General features: G+C 44.3%; 6 protein-coding genes across 6 annotated transcripts; all 6 read right to left on the reverse strand.

Annotated features, from left to right (window-relative positions):
- Positions 1-306: 306 nt before the first annotated feature.
- On the reverse strand, positions 307-4,354 carry BYT42DRAFT_333425 (uncharacterized protein). The gene is made up of 9 exons (XM_051563088.1): positions 4,201-4,354; positions 4,079-4,122; positions 3,679-4,018; positions 3,263-3,607; positions 2,579-3,193; positions 2,251-2,511; positions 2,011-2,159; positions 1,163-1,929; positions 307-1,087 (listed from the first exon to the last, which is right to left on the reverse strand). The coding sequence occupies exons 1-9, from the start codon at positions 4,240-4,242 to the stop codon at positions 471-473; spliced, it is 3,180 nt and encodes a 1,059-aa protein (XP_051423967.1). The 5' UTR covers positions 4,243-4,354; the 3' UTR covers positions 307-470.
- Positions 4,355-6,056: 1,702 nt separating this feature from the next.
- BYT42DRAFT_593633 (major facilitator superfamily domain-containing protein) lies at positions 6,057-7,774 on the reverse strand (the record flags this gene model as incomplete). Its single annotated transcript, XM_051570716.1, has 6 exons — positions 6,057-6,277; positions 6,346-6,755; positions 6,839-7,051; positions 7,120-7,394; positions 7,464-7,666; positions 7,756-7,774. 6 exons carry the CDS (start codon positions 7,772-7,774, stop codon positions 6,057-6,059), a joined length of 1,341 nt encoding a protein of 446 aa, XP_051423968.1.
- Positions 7,775-8,169: 395 nt separating this feature from the next.
- Positions 8,170-10,278, reverse strand: BYT42DRAFT_333627 (uncharacterized protein). Its single transcript, XM_051563089.1, has 6 exons — positions 9,885-10,278; positions 9,672-9,817; positions 9,438-9,578; positions 9,227-9,350; positions 9,057-9,132; positions 8,170-9,000 (listed from the first exon to the last, which is right to left on the reverse strand). The coding sequence occupies exons 1-6, from the start codon at positions 9,916-9,918 to the stop codon at positions 8,631-8,633; spliced, it is 891 nt and encodes a 296-aa protein (XP_051423969.1). The 5' UTR covers positions 9,919-10,278; the 3' UTR covers positions 8,170-8,630.
- Positions 10,041-11,621, reverse strand: BYT42DRAFT_636186 (RNA ligase-domain-containing protein; the record flags this gene model as incomplete). The annotated part of the gene is made up of 4 exons (XM_051572495.1): positions 10,041-10,561; positions 10,664-10,918; positions 10,988-11,248; positions 11,325-11,621. The coding sequence occupies 4 exons, from the start codon at positions 11,619-11,621 to the stop codon at positions 10,349-10,351; spliced, it is 1,026 nt and encodes a 341-aa protein (XP_051423970.1). The 3' UTR covers positions 10,041-10,348.
- An 818-nt stretch (positions 11,622-12,439) lies between these two features.
- Positions 12,440-14,274, reverse strand: BYT42DRAFT_636190 (kinase-like domain-containing protein; the record flags this gene model as incomplete). Its single annotated transcript, XM_051572496.1, has 7 exons — positions 12,440-12,809; positions 12,871-12,987; positions 13,051-13,116; positions 13,177-13,360; positions 13,426-13,501; positions 13,573-13,724; positions 13,798-14,274. 7 exons carry the CDS (start codon positions 14,272-14,274, stop codon positions 12,610-12,612), a joined length of 1,272 nt encoding a protein of 423 aa, XP_051423971.1. The 3' UTR covers positions 12,440-12,609.
- Positions 14,275-14,826: 552 nt separating this feature from the next.
- BYT42DRAFT_545942 (uncharacterized protein) lies at positions 14,827-17,230 on the reverse strand (the record flags this gene model as incomplete). The annotated part of the gene is made up of 3 exons (XM_051565845.1): positions 14,827-15,033; positions 15,136-16,838; positions 17,014-17,230. The coding sequence occupies 3 exons, from the start codon at positions 17,228-17,230 to the stop codon at positions 14,827-14,829; spliced, it is 2,127 nt and encodes a 708-aa protein (XP_051423972.1).
- Positions 17,231-17,503: the final 273 nt, after the last annotated feature.

Below are 17,503 nucleotides of genomic sequence, written 5' to 3' on the forward strand. Positions count from 1 at the left end.
GACGCTGGCAATGAAAAATTCGGGTAGAATGAATCCAATGGTAATCATGATTCCTACCACGCCAAATAACGTTTGCAGTAGAAAATTGACATGCCATCCAATACTACCATCAATGACTTCAATATCTTTGCTGAACCGGCTCATGATGTAACTTTGTGAAGCACTGTCAAAGAACTGAAAAGGCAGCCGACACGTCACCTGGAGCAAGCGCAGAAACAATCGGTTCGATGCTCTTAACGAGCCACGGTATTGAATAACGGTGCGGATGAAATTGAACGCCACGGTCGTGAGACAAATTCCCAGGTACACAATGATGTAATGATTCATTGACGACTTTGAAGGGTCAATGGAGGCAGTGGTGGCGGTAGACGAACCGACATTGTCGAAAAGAATTCGCAAATGAGCATAGGCCATGGACCACACCTGCGAGATGAGAATAAAAAAAAAAAGACACAAGTATAAGGCTTCGATCAGGGTGCTTTGTTGTCATTGTTGTCTCTGGCTATGTTACCTTCCTTTAGCCAATAACTTTCCAATATACTCGCAAATCGGGCAAGAATGGTGAGCACGATGGCCGCCATCCAAAACCGCCAACCACCACAAGCAGAAAAGTACGTGGCATACGCCATATCGCGCGATTGATGAGGCAAATGACCACCACGATCGTCCTCGGTGTAACGTGTAGATTCACGCATGATTGATCGTTCGTCGAATACATCATCCTCGACAAGGGCGGGCCCGCATTCAAATAGTGCGTCTACATGATCATCGTTGCGCAAGACCGTGTCTCGATCGCTTGGCACCGTGTTCGTTTGGATCCATTCGAGAATAGATTCGGGTGTCTCACAGATGTCCGCCCGACCCGCTTCCATGTGGACAATCAGTTTGGCATCCTGAAACCATTCTGCATCCCTCCGTTGACATGCCAAAATGATCGTGCGTCCCTGCATGAGTTCACCATTCAGACATTTGGTGTATAAAGACCGCGTCGTCGCTTGACTGAAGGTGGAAAAAATATCATCAATGATGACTGTCTTGGCTTTCGAATACACTGCACGGGCTAATGATATCTTTTGTCGTTGCGTCTCTACGTAAATATACAACGGTAAAAGCTTTAGTGTATCGTGCTAAAAGTGACAACGAACCCGAGATCATGTCTTACCTGTAATAAATGTGCCGCCATCGTCGACAGATGTCAAGTCGCCATTCTCGAATGCGGCCAGGTCTTTCATTAGATCACACTGGTACAGAACAGCACGATATCGGGAATCATCCCAAGGTTCGGAAAACAAGATGTTCTCACGCACGGTGGCTGACTGAATCCAGGGGATCTGCGCCACATAGGCCACACGATAGGCGTAAAGATGGGGCTGGTGTTCATCGCGAATCGTGGAAGTACGGGGACTGAGAAAACGCAAAGGAAGGTAGGAACGCCCATGATTTGATACCAATTCTCCCAATAATGCGAATAATAAGCTAGTTTTTCCGCTGTTGGATGGGCCGACGATGACAGAGAGGGACGCATCGGGAAAATCAAATGTTGGCACCATCAATGCAAAGCCCGCGGAAGCAAACGGCGCGCCATGGTTTGACGTTGAACCGTAATTGGAGGGTGGTAGATCGGTTCGTGACAATGAATGAGAACCAGAGGGATGAGGAGTACAAGACATTTTTGGATTGGATGTGTTTGGATTGGGCCATCCAAAGACGCCACTGTCGAATCCTGTTCTGGAGCGTGATTTGTAAGACAATATGCTCGGGTCGTTCAGAGGGCTAGAATCGGTATCAGCGTGCTTTTCTCCCGAGTTTAAGAATGTGGTGATATGACCCAAGCTGACCTTTGCGTCGCTGTACGCCATGAGGGCTTGTGGCATGACGTTGAGAGGATCACGAAGCATACCAAACACAACAATGCTCACAAACGCAGTGCTGTAAACATCGAAATAAAAGCAAAGATACCATTTAGCGAAAAGTATGATGACAATGTTTGATGTAATGTATCCTACTTGCCTTGCATCAAGTGTATTCCTTTCCACCAGTGTGTACCATGCAAAAGAAACCGTGGTGACAAATACCGGTGCAGCGAACCAGATCAGACTCAGCATGGTGTTTTGAGTATACATTTTGATTAGCTTTACTAATTCATCGTCCCTCGCACTCTGAGAAAAATAAAAAAAAAGAGAAATCAGCGACTTTTTTCTTTCCTACGGGCAAGACCCTTTGCTCTTCCATGCGAAATGGGGTTCTTACCGTAATCACTTGTTCCCATTTTTGTTCCCAGGCCATGAGTTTCGTAATTTTGATGCCGTTGCACAATTCGGTCAGTAAGCGAACACGCCATGATTTGGCTTCTGCCAGTCGTTTTTGAACGTGGGTCAATTTTCGGCTGATGTAATGTATGGCAGGCAAGGCAAACACCATTACACTCAACCCCGCCAGAAAAGCATTGCCAAGAAGTTTGTATAAAAAGATGGCTCCGACGGCAATCTCGAGTGGACAGGTATAAAAGACCTACACAACTTGTGACTTGAGTCAATGATTCCACATCACAACCTTTCCAACCCGCACAGTTTCTTACGTGTAAATAAGAGGCCAATTCGGCTAGGCGTTCTGTATCCTGCGTCATCAAGGTCGCCTGCTGGTTCTCCAGCGTCGTCGGATCCGTCTCGGCGTTGTGTTTGGTCTCGGTTTTCCACACATTGCTCGCATTGGATGACTGCAGCGCGTGCGCATATATTTCCGAGTTGAGCATATTAGATAAAGTGACATGCCATCGTCGTCCCCACAGTAGAGTTTGGGACGCCACCAGGGTGCCAATCACATTACAGGCAAAGATCGCACCACAATAGACGTAGCCAACTTCTTTCGGCTGATCTTGCGGATCTTGAATGTAATTCAATAACCGTAGCAAGTAAAATGCATTGGCATAATGAAATGCTACGGCCGCGACCGCGGTAAAAAATTGATAAATGATAGTCTTCAAATTGGCCCTGATCAGACGATGCAATAGATGTTTGCTAGTAAATCGTTTAAAATAGCGGTAATTATCCTGGGCGCGCAATCGAAGTGGTAAGGCCCACAACTGATCGGCCATCAAGGGACTCTTTTTCGCCTTTTCCAATAAATCATTCATCCAGCTAAACGTGACCGTCGAGAGAGGAGAAGCGGTAGCTTCCATACTGAGAATCCGTCCCTAATATATGTCCTTATTGAGAAATCGGCTACTAGATATAGCTTAATTTTCGGACCATAACGAACTTACATTTCGTACCGTTCGACCATCGTGCAGTACCAGGACCCCACTGTCATCATCTTCGAAATCCATCAATTCTCGAGGGTCGAGTTCGGTCGGCGTGGTGGCACTGACAAACCACAGAATAATACAGATCACGAGATCAATGATGGCAAACGATTTTTCAATGGTGGATGAGGTGAGCCATTCCGTTTGAGATCCGATAACAAAGTATGAAAAGATGCGTGCGACGGCTGACAACAAGGCAAGCGAATAAAAGACGAGAAAGTGAGGATTGTAGACTGTCAACTTTGACAAAATGACTGGATCGGCGGGGGTAGTAAACGATTTGATCACCAATACAAGTACGTAAATCTGTGCAAGCCAAGTTAGATCGAAAAATAAAAAAGAGTACGTGGATGATTTTGTCAACCATGATTTCGTACCCTTGCGATGAGCGCGACGGAGGGATCAATGACTTGGTAGAGTGGGGTGCTGCATGCATCATTACTGCTGTGTAATTCTGCATTATCTCGCTCCAATATCGCACTTTCCAACCGCCAGGCAAATAAAAATGCCCAGCAGCTTATTTCGAGCAAACAAAACACGAGCAACAAAAGGCTTCGACGTAAAAGAACGTAAGGACGAGCAAGAGGTAAGCGTAATCCGTCCGTGTCGTTTTCTGGCAAACGGAAGAATCCATTGCGCCACTCGCGGTATCGTCGACATGTATTAATGATGGCAGAAAACAGTAAAAAGATGACGGGAAGAGCAGCATCGAGCCAACTACAAACAGATGATGAGAATGGGGTGACAACCCCAATGAAACCGAATGCAGGCACTCACGTTTCCCGAAGGCAATCGTTTACGGCCAAGGGATGGACCGGGTGCTGGTTTTTTTTAAAGGCGAAACCCGTAGTTAGCGGGCGATCGAGCTTTTTTTGTTTGTGAGTTGAGACCATGCTTACATTGAGATGCTGTGCACAGCCGCAGATGGGGGCTGCAAACATTGTCTTTAGAACGACTCACGTTATCTTACTGAGTGCTTGTTCGAAACAAAGCAATCCTATACGTGACGCGTTTTAAAGTGGATGTAAGCAAAAAAAAAAGTGAAAAAGGCAGAAAAACAAAAAGAAAAAAAGACAAAGTCGTGTGGAACAGTTCGGGAGACAGCATGATAGGAGATTGAAGGACTGCGCATCTGCCATGTTTTTTACTATCGAGCCTTCATCGATTACGTTGTTGGTTTACCCTTAACCATATAAGGAGCCGGATATGTTATTTCAAACACTGCTGCTGCGTCCAAGTACCCGCCAAACGACTTGTTGGTAAACCATGTATTTCACGCCAGTTGTCCTCGTTTTCACGCTTCAGACCACACGATTTCAAACCGCGCCAGGTACCCCGCACAGGGCGACACATGATATGTGTTTCATCCTTTCGACGGCTGTCGTCCATCATATCACTGTAAAAATAACCGACATCTCAATGTTCATTTTAGCAGTTTTGTAGAAGAAAATGACAGTTCTCATTAGCAATCATCAGATGAACAGATCATGTGTTTGCATAACTGGTGCTCGTCTGGCCACTTTATTCCGCAAAGAGAAAAGGAATTTAACACAGTACGTACTTCAATGATGATAAATTGAAGCACACCTTTTTGCAGCAAAATAAATACAAGACCATTTCTTTAAACTAACTATTGTTTATTTATGATTTTTATGCCGAAAATTGAATATTGCTTACAGTCAGAGCTGGTTTGCTTTTTGTTTATATTTTTTTTGTTCCAGAAAAAGCATGGAATAATTTTTTTTTTTTTTTTTTTTGGCAGTAATTTGTAATTGCAAGTCATTTTCATCTTATAGAAGGTGAGATAGCAATTTCCGACTATGATAGCCGCCCTGCTTACATTATTGTGATGAAATCGGACATGAATTGAAATGAGTGTTATTTTGTAATGTCAAGAGATTGAATGACAAATAATATTAGAGTACTCTGCAGCATGATGAAATGATTTTAATGTGAGTTAAATAAAGAAGCAAGTACAGTACATTATGTACAATGAAGTAAAGCAAACAAGGCTCGACTGACTGGACGGAACGGGACAGGACGTAGGCATAGGCAGAGATAAGGACGTACGGTGTCTCGCGGACATAAACAGCTTCATGCGGTCAATTTGTAAATCAATGCACTTCAGTGGACGCTGATAAAGTGTATTCCTTTTTCTGTTATGAAGCCTAATCCACATGGGAGCCACTCTGAAGCTTCTGTTTGTTTCAAAATAGTTACTGTTTTTGTAAATGCGCGGATGGTATGCCAGGGACGATGGTGGCTACTTTATTTGGAAATGCCCATGCTGACCTACATGAAACGTTATCTTTCAGTGAAGATCATTGAAATAGAATCCAAGTCAAAAGTCTCTTCCACACAAAAGCACCAAATACGAATGTTTGTGAGGTATTAAACGAGAATGCAAAACGCCCAAAAGACTTTTTTTTTATTTATTTATTTGGGCAATAATAACAAATAGAAAGATATCAGCCCATTGTTGTTGTTTTCTATGATTGGTATTTGACAAACAGTAACTGTTATATCTCAAAAACACTGTACAAACAGTCACTTTCAGAGAACAAAGTTTGCCATTTCTATTCAGTTAGAGAATTGGTTACTACGTTATAGTACATTTATAAAATATTACAAATACAAAAAAAAAGAAAGCGGAGCGCATGGAGTAGATATCAAAACTAAACTATACAAGAGATTTAAAAGAATGGTAAAAGGAAAAAGAAAAGGCTTGCAAGCGTATGAATGAGAAACGGGGGTATTACAATCGGAAGCGGAAATCGAGACGATCATTTCCTTTATCTTTGGTGGTGGCTAAATAATCTTGCCTCTCAAACTCGGTCATTTGATCCCATTTGCGTGAACGCCATCGGTTCGTCAAGTCGTAACGTGTGCGCTGGAACAGCATCAAAATAATTGCCGTTGCAATAAGGCCAATATTGATCCAATTTCCCGTATGAAATCTCGGAGCATCGTGGTCCTCTGTCAAATCCATGGGTCCAATCAGTTGGCTTATTCAATAACTATAGAATTTCTCGTTGATTACTTACGATAAATTTGAGAACCTGGTACACCAGAGACATTGGCTGCCGCGACAATGATTCCGAGTGCAAGTGTACGTTTTGCGACAGGAGCCATGTTGGATGACATCCAAGCGATTTGCAAACCGTGCCACGAAGGCGACCCGGCAGTGACCAGAGCCGCAGCGTAGAAGCTCCAACGACCAGCGTTATCCGGTAACAGTTGCAATGCAAGGAAACCGGCAATCGACCACACGCAACCAAAAATGATGTGAAAAACGTAGTTTCCATGTTTGTCAGCACTCCTGGCAATAATGCACGACACAATAAGATTAATAATGTAAGAGGGAGCCGTCAGCAGGTTACTCGTCGTAACTGGAAATCCAAAGTTTCGAATCAAGGTTGGCAAATAAGTGGTAACAGGCACAATCGGCATAAGTCTGACGTGCAAAGAGAAGAGAAACATGAGTCTATGGCTCACTTGCCAAGGGAAATTATCAGTTTTGTCGGCTTTGGTACTTACCCAGACGTGGTCATAAGGAGATGCGCCCATAACTTTGTATCCAGGACGGTCATTTTCACGTCGGCCCAAGTAATACGTTCATACTGCTCCTTCTTGGACAAGTCGTCGCGAATGATACGAGTGGTTGCAATCTGTCGCTCGCGTTCCGAGAGCCAAGCTCTTCTGCCAAATAACAGAATATTGGTATGTGATGGTGTGCGAGGCAAGTAGGCACTAATCAGAAAAAAAAGTCAGTAGGAAGCTCCCGATGTCGCCGTATGCATAGGTCAAATGTTACTCACAAAGCGATAAAGCCAATCACATGGGTAAAAGCGCCATCAATTAGAAACAGCCACTTCCAGCCCTGAAGCCCACCAATACCGGACATGCGAAAGATACCAAAGGAGATCAAACCGGAAACCGCCGACGCAAAGTTCTGGATACCCCAAAGCCAAGCCAATCGGGTCGCCAACTCGTTAGTTTTGTACCATCCCGTCATGTAGGTTAAGACGGCAGGAATAAATCCAGCTTCGGTCAATGCAATAAAGACGCGAATGACCATGTACCCTGCAAAATCCTGATGATGGACGAGATTAGCTCCTTTTTTTACGCCAAGATTTTTCTCGTAAAAAAAAAAAAAATTCACCTTAAGGAAAATAACTGCCCACGTCGTGATAGCCCAGGAAGTCATTAGAATAGGAATCCACAAGTGCGCTCCAACGCGTCTCACAATAGCATTGGTTGGTAAAGCAAAGACGGTAAACATAATAGAATGCACCAAAGTGCCCATGTTGACCCCACTGATACCGAAACCGAGATCTTGAGGCATATTGTCGGAAATAGCATTTGCTACAAAACCAAAAACGAATACGATATGTCTTTAAGAAAAAGACTCTCTTGGAAGTCCTCTGCAAAGAAATAATTGGGATGGCACTTACAGATATTGGTTCGATCCATGTGGAGCACAAACGTCATGAGCAAAATAAAGACCATCAAATATCCGTCAATTTTTCGGAGCACTTTTTGTTCTTCTTCCTTTGTCCACTCGAGATCAGCGACGTAATCAATGGTGGCGAGGTTCTGGTAGGTAGCGGTGGGTGAGATGGAGTTCAACGAATCTTTTTCTCGGTCTTTTTTGATTTCGCCGCCCATATCCACAACGGTTTTGGCATCATTGGGGACTTCAACGTTGTAGTCGAGTGTCTTCTCCTCCATTGTTAATACAAAAAATGGATAGCCGGTAGAGCGGAGAACAAGAAAAAAACAGATTGAAAGAGAAAAAGTAGTAATAGGCAAACTTCTTTATATACGCGAATGGATCAAAGGTATTGACCGGTTTTCTTTAGTTGCTAACCCAAAAATTGATCTATCTCCATGCCTGTCTTTTTTTTTTATTCCTTTTGGTGTGACCATAACAACCAAGTGCTTGGTTGAAAATTTGTGTTTCTCGAGTATTATGGCGGAGGACGAAAAAAACAGAGAATTTACAAATACAAAGAAAGACGGATTAAGGATGGGGGGTGAGGCGTGGGGGGAATGGCGTTCGCGTGCAACAATGGGCAAAGGGGAGGAGATGATACAAGTCGGTCATTATACTTGAGACGAAATTAAAAAAGACAAAAAAGCTTCTTTAAGCGAAAATGGCGCCATTGGTTCTGTCGCAATGCATCTTTTTCTTTGGGTACATTTTAGGAAGCTATGCATGGACATCATGCACAGCATCATACTGTCATTGCTCATTTTGCGGTTAAATTCGGTCATTTGATTTGTTCTCGTTTCATGTTGAATCCAACTCGGGACGTCGACCCGTTGCTTATTGTACATGAAACAATTGTAATTTCTTCCTCAGACCGGTGAGTTTGCCGAGAATCGACCGCTTGAGGAACATGGTGCTTTTGGTTGCCACCATTTCTGCAGCTTCAATGCAGCCCGTTTCGGCCACTGTCTGGCCATATTTGCTGGTCAGCACCAGTAACACTTGCATACCGCTCTTGTTCTTCGGATCCTTATCGACCATTCGTTCCAATTTATGTATCACCATAAGCAGTAACGTTGAGTCCAAATCGAGGAGCGGCGGCGTACTCAAGACGTTATTGATAATCTGTGCAATGTCATCGTTCCACACATCCAATGCTATACTTTTTTCAGGTAAAGGACCGTTGAATTCATTGGTGGCGAGAGCTCTAATCCGACCGATCAATAGCGGGTTACACAATTCATCAATCAAAGTTTTTACTACCTTAGTAGTAAAAGCCGAATGGAGGGTGACAACGAATGAGTGACCAATTTATTAGCCACATCCAACTGAATGCGCCCTAGTAAACATTGAGTCAGTCCAACTTTTTTTTTTCTTTTTCTTCGGTTTCCGTCCGGTTAGACTTGTGATATGAGATAGTCTAAATAATTTACCGATGGTTTCATGTCGCAAGAGTGGCAAGATGAGGCCATCCAGCACAGGTTTTCCCATGCTTTGACCGATGGATAACAGAGGATTCATCATCACGCGCGATAATGAAGAATCCAGAGATAAAATCTGGTTTTTTTGACCGAGCGGGACAAAATTTTCAAACCCAAACAATGAGCCATTCAGGTCTCTCAATCGCGAAATCTTTCCACTTACATGAGGGTACACTGCCTTGTGTATCAGGATCGTCATACATGGATGGGTCACATCCTTGGACGCCTGAATAGCACTGCATAAATCCGCAAGCAAATCCGCGGGCCACAGTTGGAAATCCACGTTTTCACACACATATTTCATCTACACATTGAATACGAATCATGTTTTGTTCCTGAATGTAAGGAGGATCGCCCGACGCAATACATATGACTCTTCGATTGTTTTTTGTCTTACATCGTTGTACGGTAATTCGAGTAATTGGAGTAAGAAAGAACCTTTGTTTTCATGGGTCGAATTGGGAAGGGTCAGGTGGTGTAAAGCTGTCAGCAAAGGCTGAAGCGTATCATAATTTCTTGGCAGCTTCTCCTCAGATGCTTCGTCTAATAACTTGTCAATAAGATTCAGTTCGTCCACGTTCACATGCACATAAAATTTTAAAAGATCTACCTTGGGAATGTGTATCATTTGCCTTTCCTATCATAGTACGCTGCCTTTTCCGTCGAGGTGGAATTATCCCATTTGCGACGTAATATCCGTCGGTCAAGGATTTATATGAAATGCATCGAAATACGTCACACTAGGTTCAATGGTATCAAAAAAGGATATAATCACAGGTTTATCGCCCACAGGCATACGAGAGAGCCACGGCTTGGCCACTAGCACACAAGAAGGGAGTTAAACACGACACTGAGTCATGACTGCAATGAAGGAATCGACGAGCCATGCCATGTCGAAAACCTTACCTGGCTCACGTTGACCGGTGCTGCTCATGGCCTGCTTCATTCGATCCGACATATCAAAGCCTTGATGGGCAAGTTTAGCACGTAATAACTGCAATCGGTATTCTGTCATGGTGGACGATTCATTTCCTCACGCATTCAACATGTGTTTTATGTCTGGCACAATTTTTTTTATTGTTCCTCTGAGTGGAGTGTTAAATTTCCTTGCTCCCAAAATTGTTCGAATCGTCTGCGGACATCAATGATGCCCTTGTTTTGTTTGAATTCTATAAACCATTCGGGGTGGTCCTTGACACGCTCTTGCAGCCATGCAACGTAGTAGTTTGTCTTTTCATAATGGCATCTCAATGGTCGATCTCGCGTGCTCACCACCCCATCCTTGACCTCAAGTAGCGCTTTCGTCACCTCGCGATAGTCTCGGAAAATCAGGTATTGCTCGTTTTTGATCTTGAAGAAGAAATCATGGCCCCCTCGCTTACACCGCACAACCAGACCTTCCACTTCTCGGTTCCGGTACAAACCAGATTTCTGCACCGTATCAGACAAAGTTTTCACAGCCTCCAGATTAGGCAGGACTTCGTAATCAATGGGGTGCACTCCCAACTCTTTGGCTACCGATCGCACCGTGTCGCTCGGCAAGGTATGCAGTTTCGATGTGTTGTAATTGATACCATGGAGATAAAGTCCGCGCTCATTCTTTGTGTACGGCAAGATGTGCTGCTCAAAATCATCATCACACAACTGTAACAGCATTAGATTCAGTGATTGTTTTTTTCGTTATTTTTCATTTATCGTCAAGCTTTATCTTACCTCGGCTACCAATGTCAGTTGATGTTGGTATAACCACTGCGCAAGCTCGCTTTCGGATTTGTTGACCGAATTTAGGTGCTGTAGCAGCCATCGATAACCGACTCCGCCGTGAGCATTGGCATCATCTTTGGGATCTGGAATGGTATGCTTGGAGGTGACAACCACCGCGTCAGGGGAGGCAGCCGCAATAAAGATAATGCAACCATTCTCCTTGGCCGTCACCTCATAGGGTCCGACGGTTTCTTTTTCCAGGTCCTCCCACTACGATGCGAAACGTACGACACGGATCAGTATTTCATGCAGGTTCCCAAGTCTCTTCTGGGAACAACCCACTTACCTGAGTGATTTTGGTTTCGCCAATATTGAAGAATTTGTCATAGCCACGCACCATAATACGATATTGATCATCGACAGTAGTTGTAAATAGGCCTCGTGCTTGAGTGGGGTAACAGTCGGGCTGTTTCTTATAGATGTGTTCTTGCATGGTCCAACTCGTCCATGGCTGACCATTCACATTGCATGTTTTTTTGCGCAACTTTCTGGGTTCTTTTTCTACAAGCTCATACAGTCTATTTATTACATGATGATCTTCTACGTGTTTGATGTTCAATAACGGAATGCTCAAATGGTTCATGATGGTTAAAGCGTCAAACTCAGGTCGGTTGCGCCACGACCTTGCAAAAAAAAAAAAAAAAAAAGAAAGGGAATAAAAGAACCGGAGAATGAAAATCTGCTGCGGTTTTGTTCATCCGACAATGGGCTGAAAGGGTATGACAAAAGGTTGGACAAAAGCAAAAAAAAAAAAAAAAAAAATACAAAGAAAACAACAAAACAGAATAAAACGAAACAGAATGCTAACGCGACTGGAAAGGGAGCTTAGGGTTCGTATTATGTGCATTGGCCGCTGAGACAAAGGAGATGGGTTTGTTCTGATATCGAGCAAAAGGCTGGTGTGGCTGGAGTTGCGTGTCGGAGGCTGGGGTGATGTACGCATCGCCGAGCAGTGACGAGAAGCCAAAATAGGTTCCTTGTGAGATGGCAGTGTAAGCTGGAGGGTTATCACCCCAACCTTCATCTTCATCGTTTTTCTCCATGGGCATGTCAGCCGTGGCATTCGGCTGCCATGATGGCTCGGCTGTGTGGGAATGCGGTTTGGGTGTTACAGGCGAGCGCTCATTCGTAATGTGGGTCTTTTGTAGATCAGCTGCAAGCACTTCCTCGGCAGTCGAAATATAGATATTTTTCATTTGAGACAACAGATCTTCTTCATCGTTCCGTGACATTGTGTGTTGTACCCTTTTCTGCAAAAAGAATCACCAAAGAGTAACTTCAAGAAAGTGGTTTTTTTGTTGGGAAAAAATGAAAAAAAGAGAAGAAAAAATTTGTGACAGAAGTTTTATGCAGTGAGCCCTCGATGCATGAACTTTTCTCGATCTCGAGCTTGTTTCGTCCCAAATTTGGGTAGAAGCATAATCAGGATTGTATCATTTGATAAAGAATGGTATCTATCAAAGGAAATTAACAAACAACAATAATGAAATGAAAAATTAAATTGCTTTTATGTGTACACATTGAAGGAATAGTGAAAATCATGTTCACGGCAAGGTTTTACGCAAACCCGATCACGCGCTTTCACACAACCATTCGTGATATAAGGCTTCATTGGGTCGCATTCGCGTCTCGGGATCCCAGTCAAGGCACTGCTCGATAAAGTTCACAAATAAACTGTTGTTGCAACGTAGTGCGTCCGACAATGTCTTGCTTCCCGGTCTTCGTTTTCGCCCTTTGGAATCCGCAATCAGGCGTGGATGATCAAACCCGTCTATCACAAAAAAAATCAGCCTTTTTGATCCACATCCACTCCTTGCCCAATCACGACATACCAAAGAAAACATGTCGCCGCGAACTCTTTTCAATAAGGTAATGCTTCGGTAGTCCCAGGATCTCCAAAATGCAAGCAAGTTGTTGCTGTTCGTTCTCACCGGGAAAGAGCGGTACTCCTATTTTGTTGTGCTTGTAAGAAACAGAGAGTGAACATGCGAAAATTATCATTCATCTCTTACCCGTATACAGTTCGGCCAAAATACATCCCAAGCTCCACATATCGATCGCAATCGTATAATCCATGCCTGCAGATAGGATGAATAAGTTGGAGGAATTGCGATATTCATACTTTTCTTTTTCCTTACCCAGGATAATTTCGGGAGCACGGTAGAAACGGCTTTGGATGTACGTGTACACTATAGAGATGTCAGCATCGCGCCTTTTTACTTTGTTCAGCACCGAATACTCGCCTTTTTGACTTTCGAGGCAACTGCTGCCAAAATCAATGACTTTGATCACAGTTTTAGCTGGCTGTTTGAGCAAAATATTCTGCACATAGAACACGGTTTAGTCTAGGTAAAAAAGAAAACCAGAAGCATCTTCATGAAGGCTACCTCGGGTTTCAAATCACAATGGATAACCCCATGCTTCTGCAACAGACACAGCGTCCGTAAAAGTTGAATCGTGAATCTGATGTAATAGTATATCAAGTCAGTATTTTCTCGCCTACAATTGCTGCCTGATATTAATGATTTGTGTACCTCTTAATTAAGCTGAGACTGAACCCTTGGTAATTATTGCTCTTAATGAATTCATAAAGGTTGATACTAAGGCATTCAAATGCAATGCACAAATGATTTCGGAAATGAAAATAATCCAGCATGCGGATCGTATGATATTTGTCTTCGGGATCCTGGTTTGGAATGAAAATAAAAAAAAGTGAACACCTTGTTGCGTCATGTTTGACATTGTTCAAGAGTGTTTACCCAGCTAATCAGTCTTTTCAAGAGTTTGACTTCGGTGACCGCTTGTGCGTGGAATCGTTTATTATTTCGAATCATTTTCAGGGCCACAATAGAGCCCGTTCGGTGATCGAAACATTTCATCACTTGGCCAAACGATCCACGACCGAGGATATCCAAGATTTCATATCGATACGCCAAGTGATCTTGCATAGTGATCAAGTAATCGCCATTTTTATCGTCGTAGCCATAATTGTTGGTCGGGTCATCCAGCGTGGCTTGTTGTTTCTGGGCGTGCGGACCGATGAAATAAATCTCGGGATACTGACGAATCTCGGACTGTTCAAAGGGAGACAGGTATTGTGCGTAATATTTGAGCGCAGTCTCGGGACTCTTTGGTAGACGTGCCCCCAATTCCCCACCACTCAATCGTCCAGGTCGGTCCTCAATGGAGGATTTCAAGGACCCATGAGGCTGTAATTTCTCGGAGGAAGCATTCATATGACCCTGCTTCACCTGTAATGAATCACGGTCACCATGCAGTCGGTGGTGCTCGGTTGATTCCGTCTGTGATACGGCCAATGTTGGTTTGCGATGAGATGAAGTCCGTTGGAGTCCTAATTTATGATATCCATGAGCTTTTCTACCCAAATATTTGCAATTCCAAAATATCACTCACGGCTCTCTCCATTGGCAGCAGCACGTCCGGAATGGCTACGTTTGATAGTGGTTGTTGTTACTGCGACTCTGGGTTTTGTCCGCTCGCTGACACTTGGACGGAGTGTGATCATTGGCATTGTGTCAGGCTTTTCCAGAGGCTCTGTGCCTGTCAATGACTGTTTTCGCTTTGGTGCATCTATCGCCTTGGACGTTTTGGATTTCCAACTGGGGTTACGTTCAACAGACGCCGCTGTACTCTTTGTATTGGATTTGAAAGACGACGGTCTTTTGAGTGATGAGCCTCTCTGTGGAATGTCAGCATGACCTCGCGTTCTTGATTTCACACGGCGTAAAGTGTCTTTCTCATTGCTGCTTTTACCGTCAGTCAATGATTCAGACGTTGTCTTGTAACTCGTGCGTGGTGTGGACCTTGACACCGTCATTTTTGGTGTCGGCATCGGGATACGTGTAGGTGTAGACGCAATGCCACGCAAAGACGACGATTTGTGCAAAGGTTTGGTCGCTGGCATGTTTAATTTGATCGGTTCCACCTTCATCGGCGGCAGTGGTGCAGACGGGATCGCGGGTGGAGTAGCCAAACTTCCAGGAAGTGTCTAAAAAAAAAATCAATGATCTAAGTTAGATATATTCAAGTGTATAAATTTTTTTTCGGCCATACTATTGATTCCAATGATGACTTACCTTGCCACGTCTTCTATTCTTGGCCTTGGCATTCGCATTCGTACTCTTGGTTTCCTCGCTTCCGGAAATGAAAGATTCATCTTCTGGAACGGGATAGGAAGAACTAGTAAGGCCGACAACACCTGTGGTATCGAACGTTTTTTGAGATGAGGTGATTCGCTCGCTATTGCTGTCGGAGGTAGTTGCAGGTTTTACCGTGGAACGTGAAGAATTTGAGGTGGGGTTAATGAATAAGCTTGTATTGGCTGTAGACGCTTTCGTGGATGGCTTTGGAATTGAAGAAGTTCGCGGTTGAGGAATCAATGGAACCGTTTCGTTGCGGGTCTTTGGTGTGGCTCCGATAAGAAGTGAAGCATGAACATCAAGACATTCGCTTTTGATGGATGCTTTCATGGAGTGCTTTTTGGGAACAGGAGGTACAGGAGGTATCGCACTGTCTTCAATGTCGTCCTCTAGTGAAGGGTAAGACTCATGCTTCTCCTTGAACCCGTGCCGAGAACCCGTGCTGGAACGAGAGGGTGGCGGTGAATACACCACCGATCGACGACGTGATCCATCCATGGTGGTGCGTGAGTAACCGGAATAATCCGCGATTCCGGTGCGCGTGGGTGTGATCCGGTTTTTGACTTTGGTTTCTGAAGGCTCCGGAAAAGTTCCTTGCGAAGTAATACGCAAGGAAGAAATGGATTTTTTTCGCGCAGCGAAGGCGGCAGGTAAGCTTCTTCGGTCCGTCGGTACCCCAAGATCAGCACTCAACTTGCTGTCTGCCGCGGCGAGCGCCTTCTCGGCTTCTTTCAATCGTTGCTTGGTCAAGCTCAGTTTACGCTTCATATTATTAACGACATCAAGCTCACGGACGGTAGCCTGCGACCGTGCTGTTGTACTCGTCTCGTCTGTGTTGTCACATCTAGCCGCAGGGATCGAAGGGAGAGCATGGCAAAGACTGGCCTTCAGCATCCGCTGTTGCATGTTCATCTCTGGTACAGACGGCGGTTCATCCAGATCGTTCGATACAGGAGGCGGAGGTGATTTGAAGGCCCGAGATCTTGATCTTGTATTGCCGTGGCAGGAAAGCGGATCACCGGCAACATCTTGATCTTTGAAACTGTTCTCGATATTAAGGTCGAGGTAAGCTGTTTCACGTAACGATTTCGATCGCGGCATACGCCAAATAGTAGGGTCGTCGGTTTGCGTCGAGATATCAACAGATCGGACAGTCGATCGGTGATCGTATTTTGACCGATTGTCAGATCGGCCACCGGGAACGTAGGTTTGTGACGCGTCATGCCGAAAGTTGGAATTCAGCGGCAATGCAGACGTATATTGTTGCATAGAAGTAGTGCGAGGGGAAAGACAAGTTGATGCGTCAGCTATGCTATTGCCTAATGTAGGTAACATAGGTGACGCCATCAAGGTGGAGGTGTTATAGGATGATGTTTCGCTGAATGCAGGGGTAAAATTCCGCAAAGAAGCGTGTCGCCGCAATATTGGGGCAGTGGTCGGTATTTTCGTGGTATCGTTGAATGGTTTGGGTTTGATGGATTGTAACGGGAGTTTACTGCGTTCTTGGGTTTCGCTTTTACGTCTTCGTAAGATGGAGGGAATATTGGATGATTTCTCGTCCGTCACCTCACGATGGCCATGATCCTGCCGCAGCGATTGAGTTCGCTTTTTCAGTGGTTGTCTTACCGCAGCTGGAGGATCTAAATGATAGGCCATGTAGATTGAATCATTGCCCAGACTAACGTGAGATGGCCGAGATTCGATGGCATGCGCAGAAAAAGTGGTGGAATGATCTGGATTAAAAAAAAGCCATGAATTTCATGAGAACGATGGACCTTTTTTTTTTTTATAATAATGATTGCATTCTTTTCTTACTGGATTTGGAGTTAAATATATGGTTTTCTGCACTGCTCTGATCGGAGCAGGTATCATAGACTGTTGATATAGGGTGATTGGCTGTAGCAAGGTCTTTGGGCATCTTTGTAGTGTGCATAGGTTGATAGGTTGAACGGTCTTTCGTAGGCTCGTCTCTGTACGCAGTTGGCAGCCAGGGATGTTGCGCATACAGATCGGCCATCAAGTGGGATGACATGAATGACAGTTATGTTTCTTGATGTTGAAATGACTGAAAAAGTAGGGCAAAGGAGCACGTGGGTAACGACTATATATAAACTTGATGAACCGAAAATAAAAGGGAAATATAAACAGGACTCCGGTTGAAAAGGAACTACCATTCAACGACGCAGTGAACGATGAACCAAAAGGTACAGATGCAGAAAAAGGAAGGAAAGGTGGTCGCCTTAACAAGGCTAAAAAGGATTGGCTGCGGGATGACAACTGGAGAATTCGAAAAAAAACAAGGAGT

The sequence above is a fragment of the Radiomyces spectabilis genome, assembly GCF_025331425.1.
Source record: "Radiomyces spectabilis strain NRRL 2753 chromosome Unknown BYT42scaffold_6, whole genome shotgun sequence".
Lineage (NCBI taxonomy): Eukaryota > Fungi > Mucoromycota > Mucoromycetes > Mucorales > Radiomycetaceae > Radiomyces > Radiomyces spectabilis.

What these genes read in the sequence shown, in the direction of transcription:
- BYT42DRAFT_333627 (XM_051563089.1), bottom strand. Translation starts at nt 9,918, where the DNA reads ATGATAGGAAAGGCAAATGATACACATTCCCAAG. An exon ending in TCGAATTACCGTACAACGAT is followed by an intron (nt 9,579 to 9,671) that starts GTAAGACAAAAA and finishes TTCAATGTGTAG; the next exon opens with ATGAAATATGTGTGTGAAAA. An exon ending in ATTCGGCTTTTACTACTAAG is followed by an intron (nt 9,001 to 9,056) that starts GTAGTAAAAACT and finishes CGGTCGGATTAG; the next exon opens with AGCTCTCGCCACCAATGAAT.
- BYT42DRAFT_333425 (XM_051563088.1), bottom strand. Translation starts at nt 4,242, where the DNA reads ATGTTTGCAGCCCCCATCTGCGGCTGTGCACAGCATCTCAAT. An exon ending in AATGGGAACAAGTGATTACG is followed by an intron (nt 2,160 to 2,250) that starts GTAAGAACCCCA and finishes TATTTTTCTCAG; the next exon opens with AGTGCGAGGGACGATGAATT. An exon ending in AGGAATACACTTGATGCAAG is followed by an intron (nt 1,930 to 2,010) that starts GCAAGTAGGATA and finishes CGATGTTTACAG; the next exon opens with CACTGCGTTTGTGAGCATTG.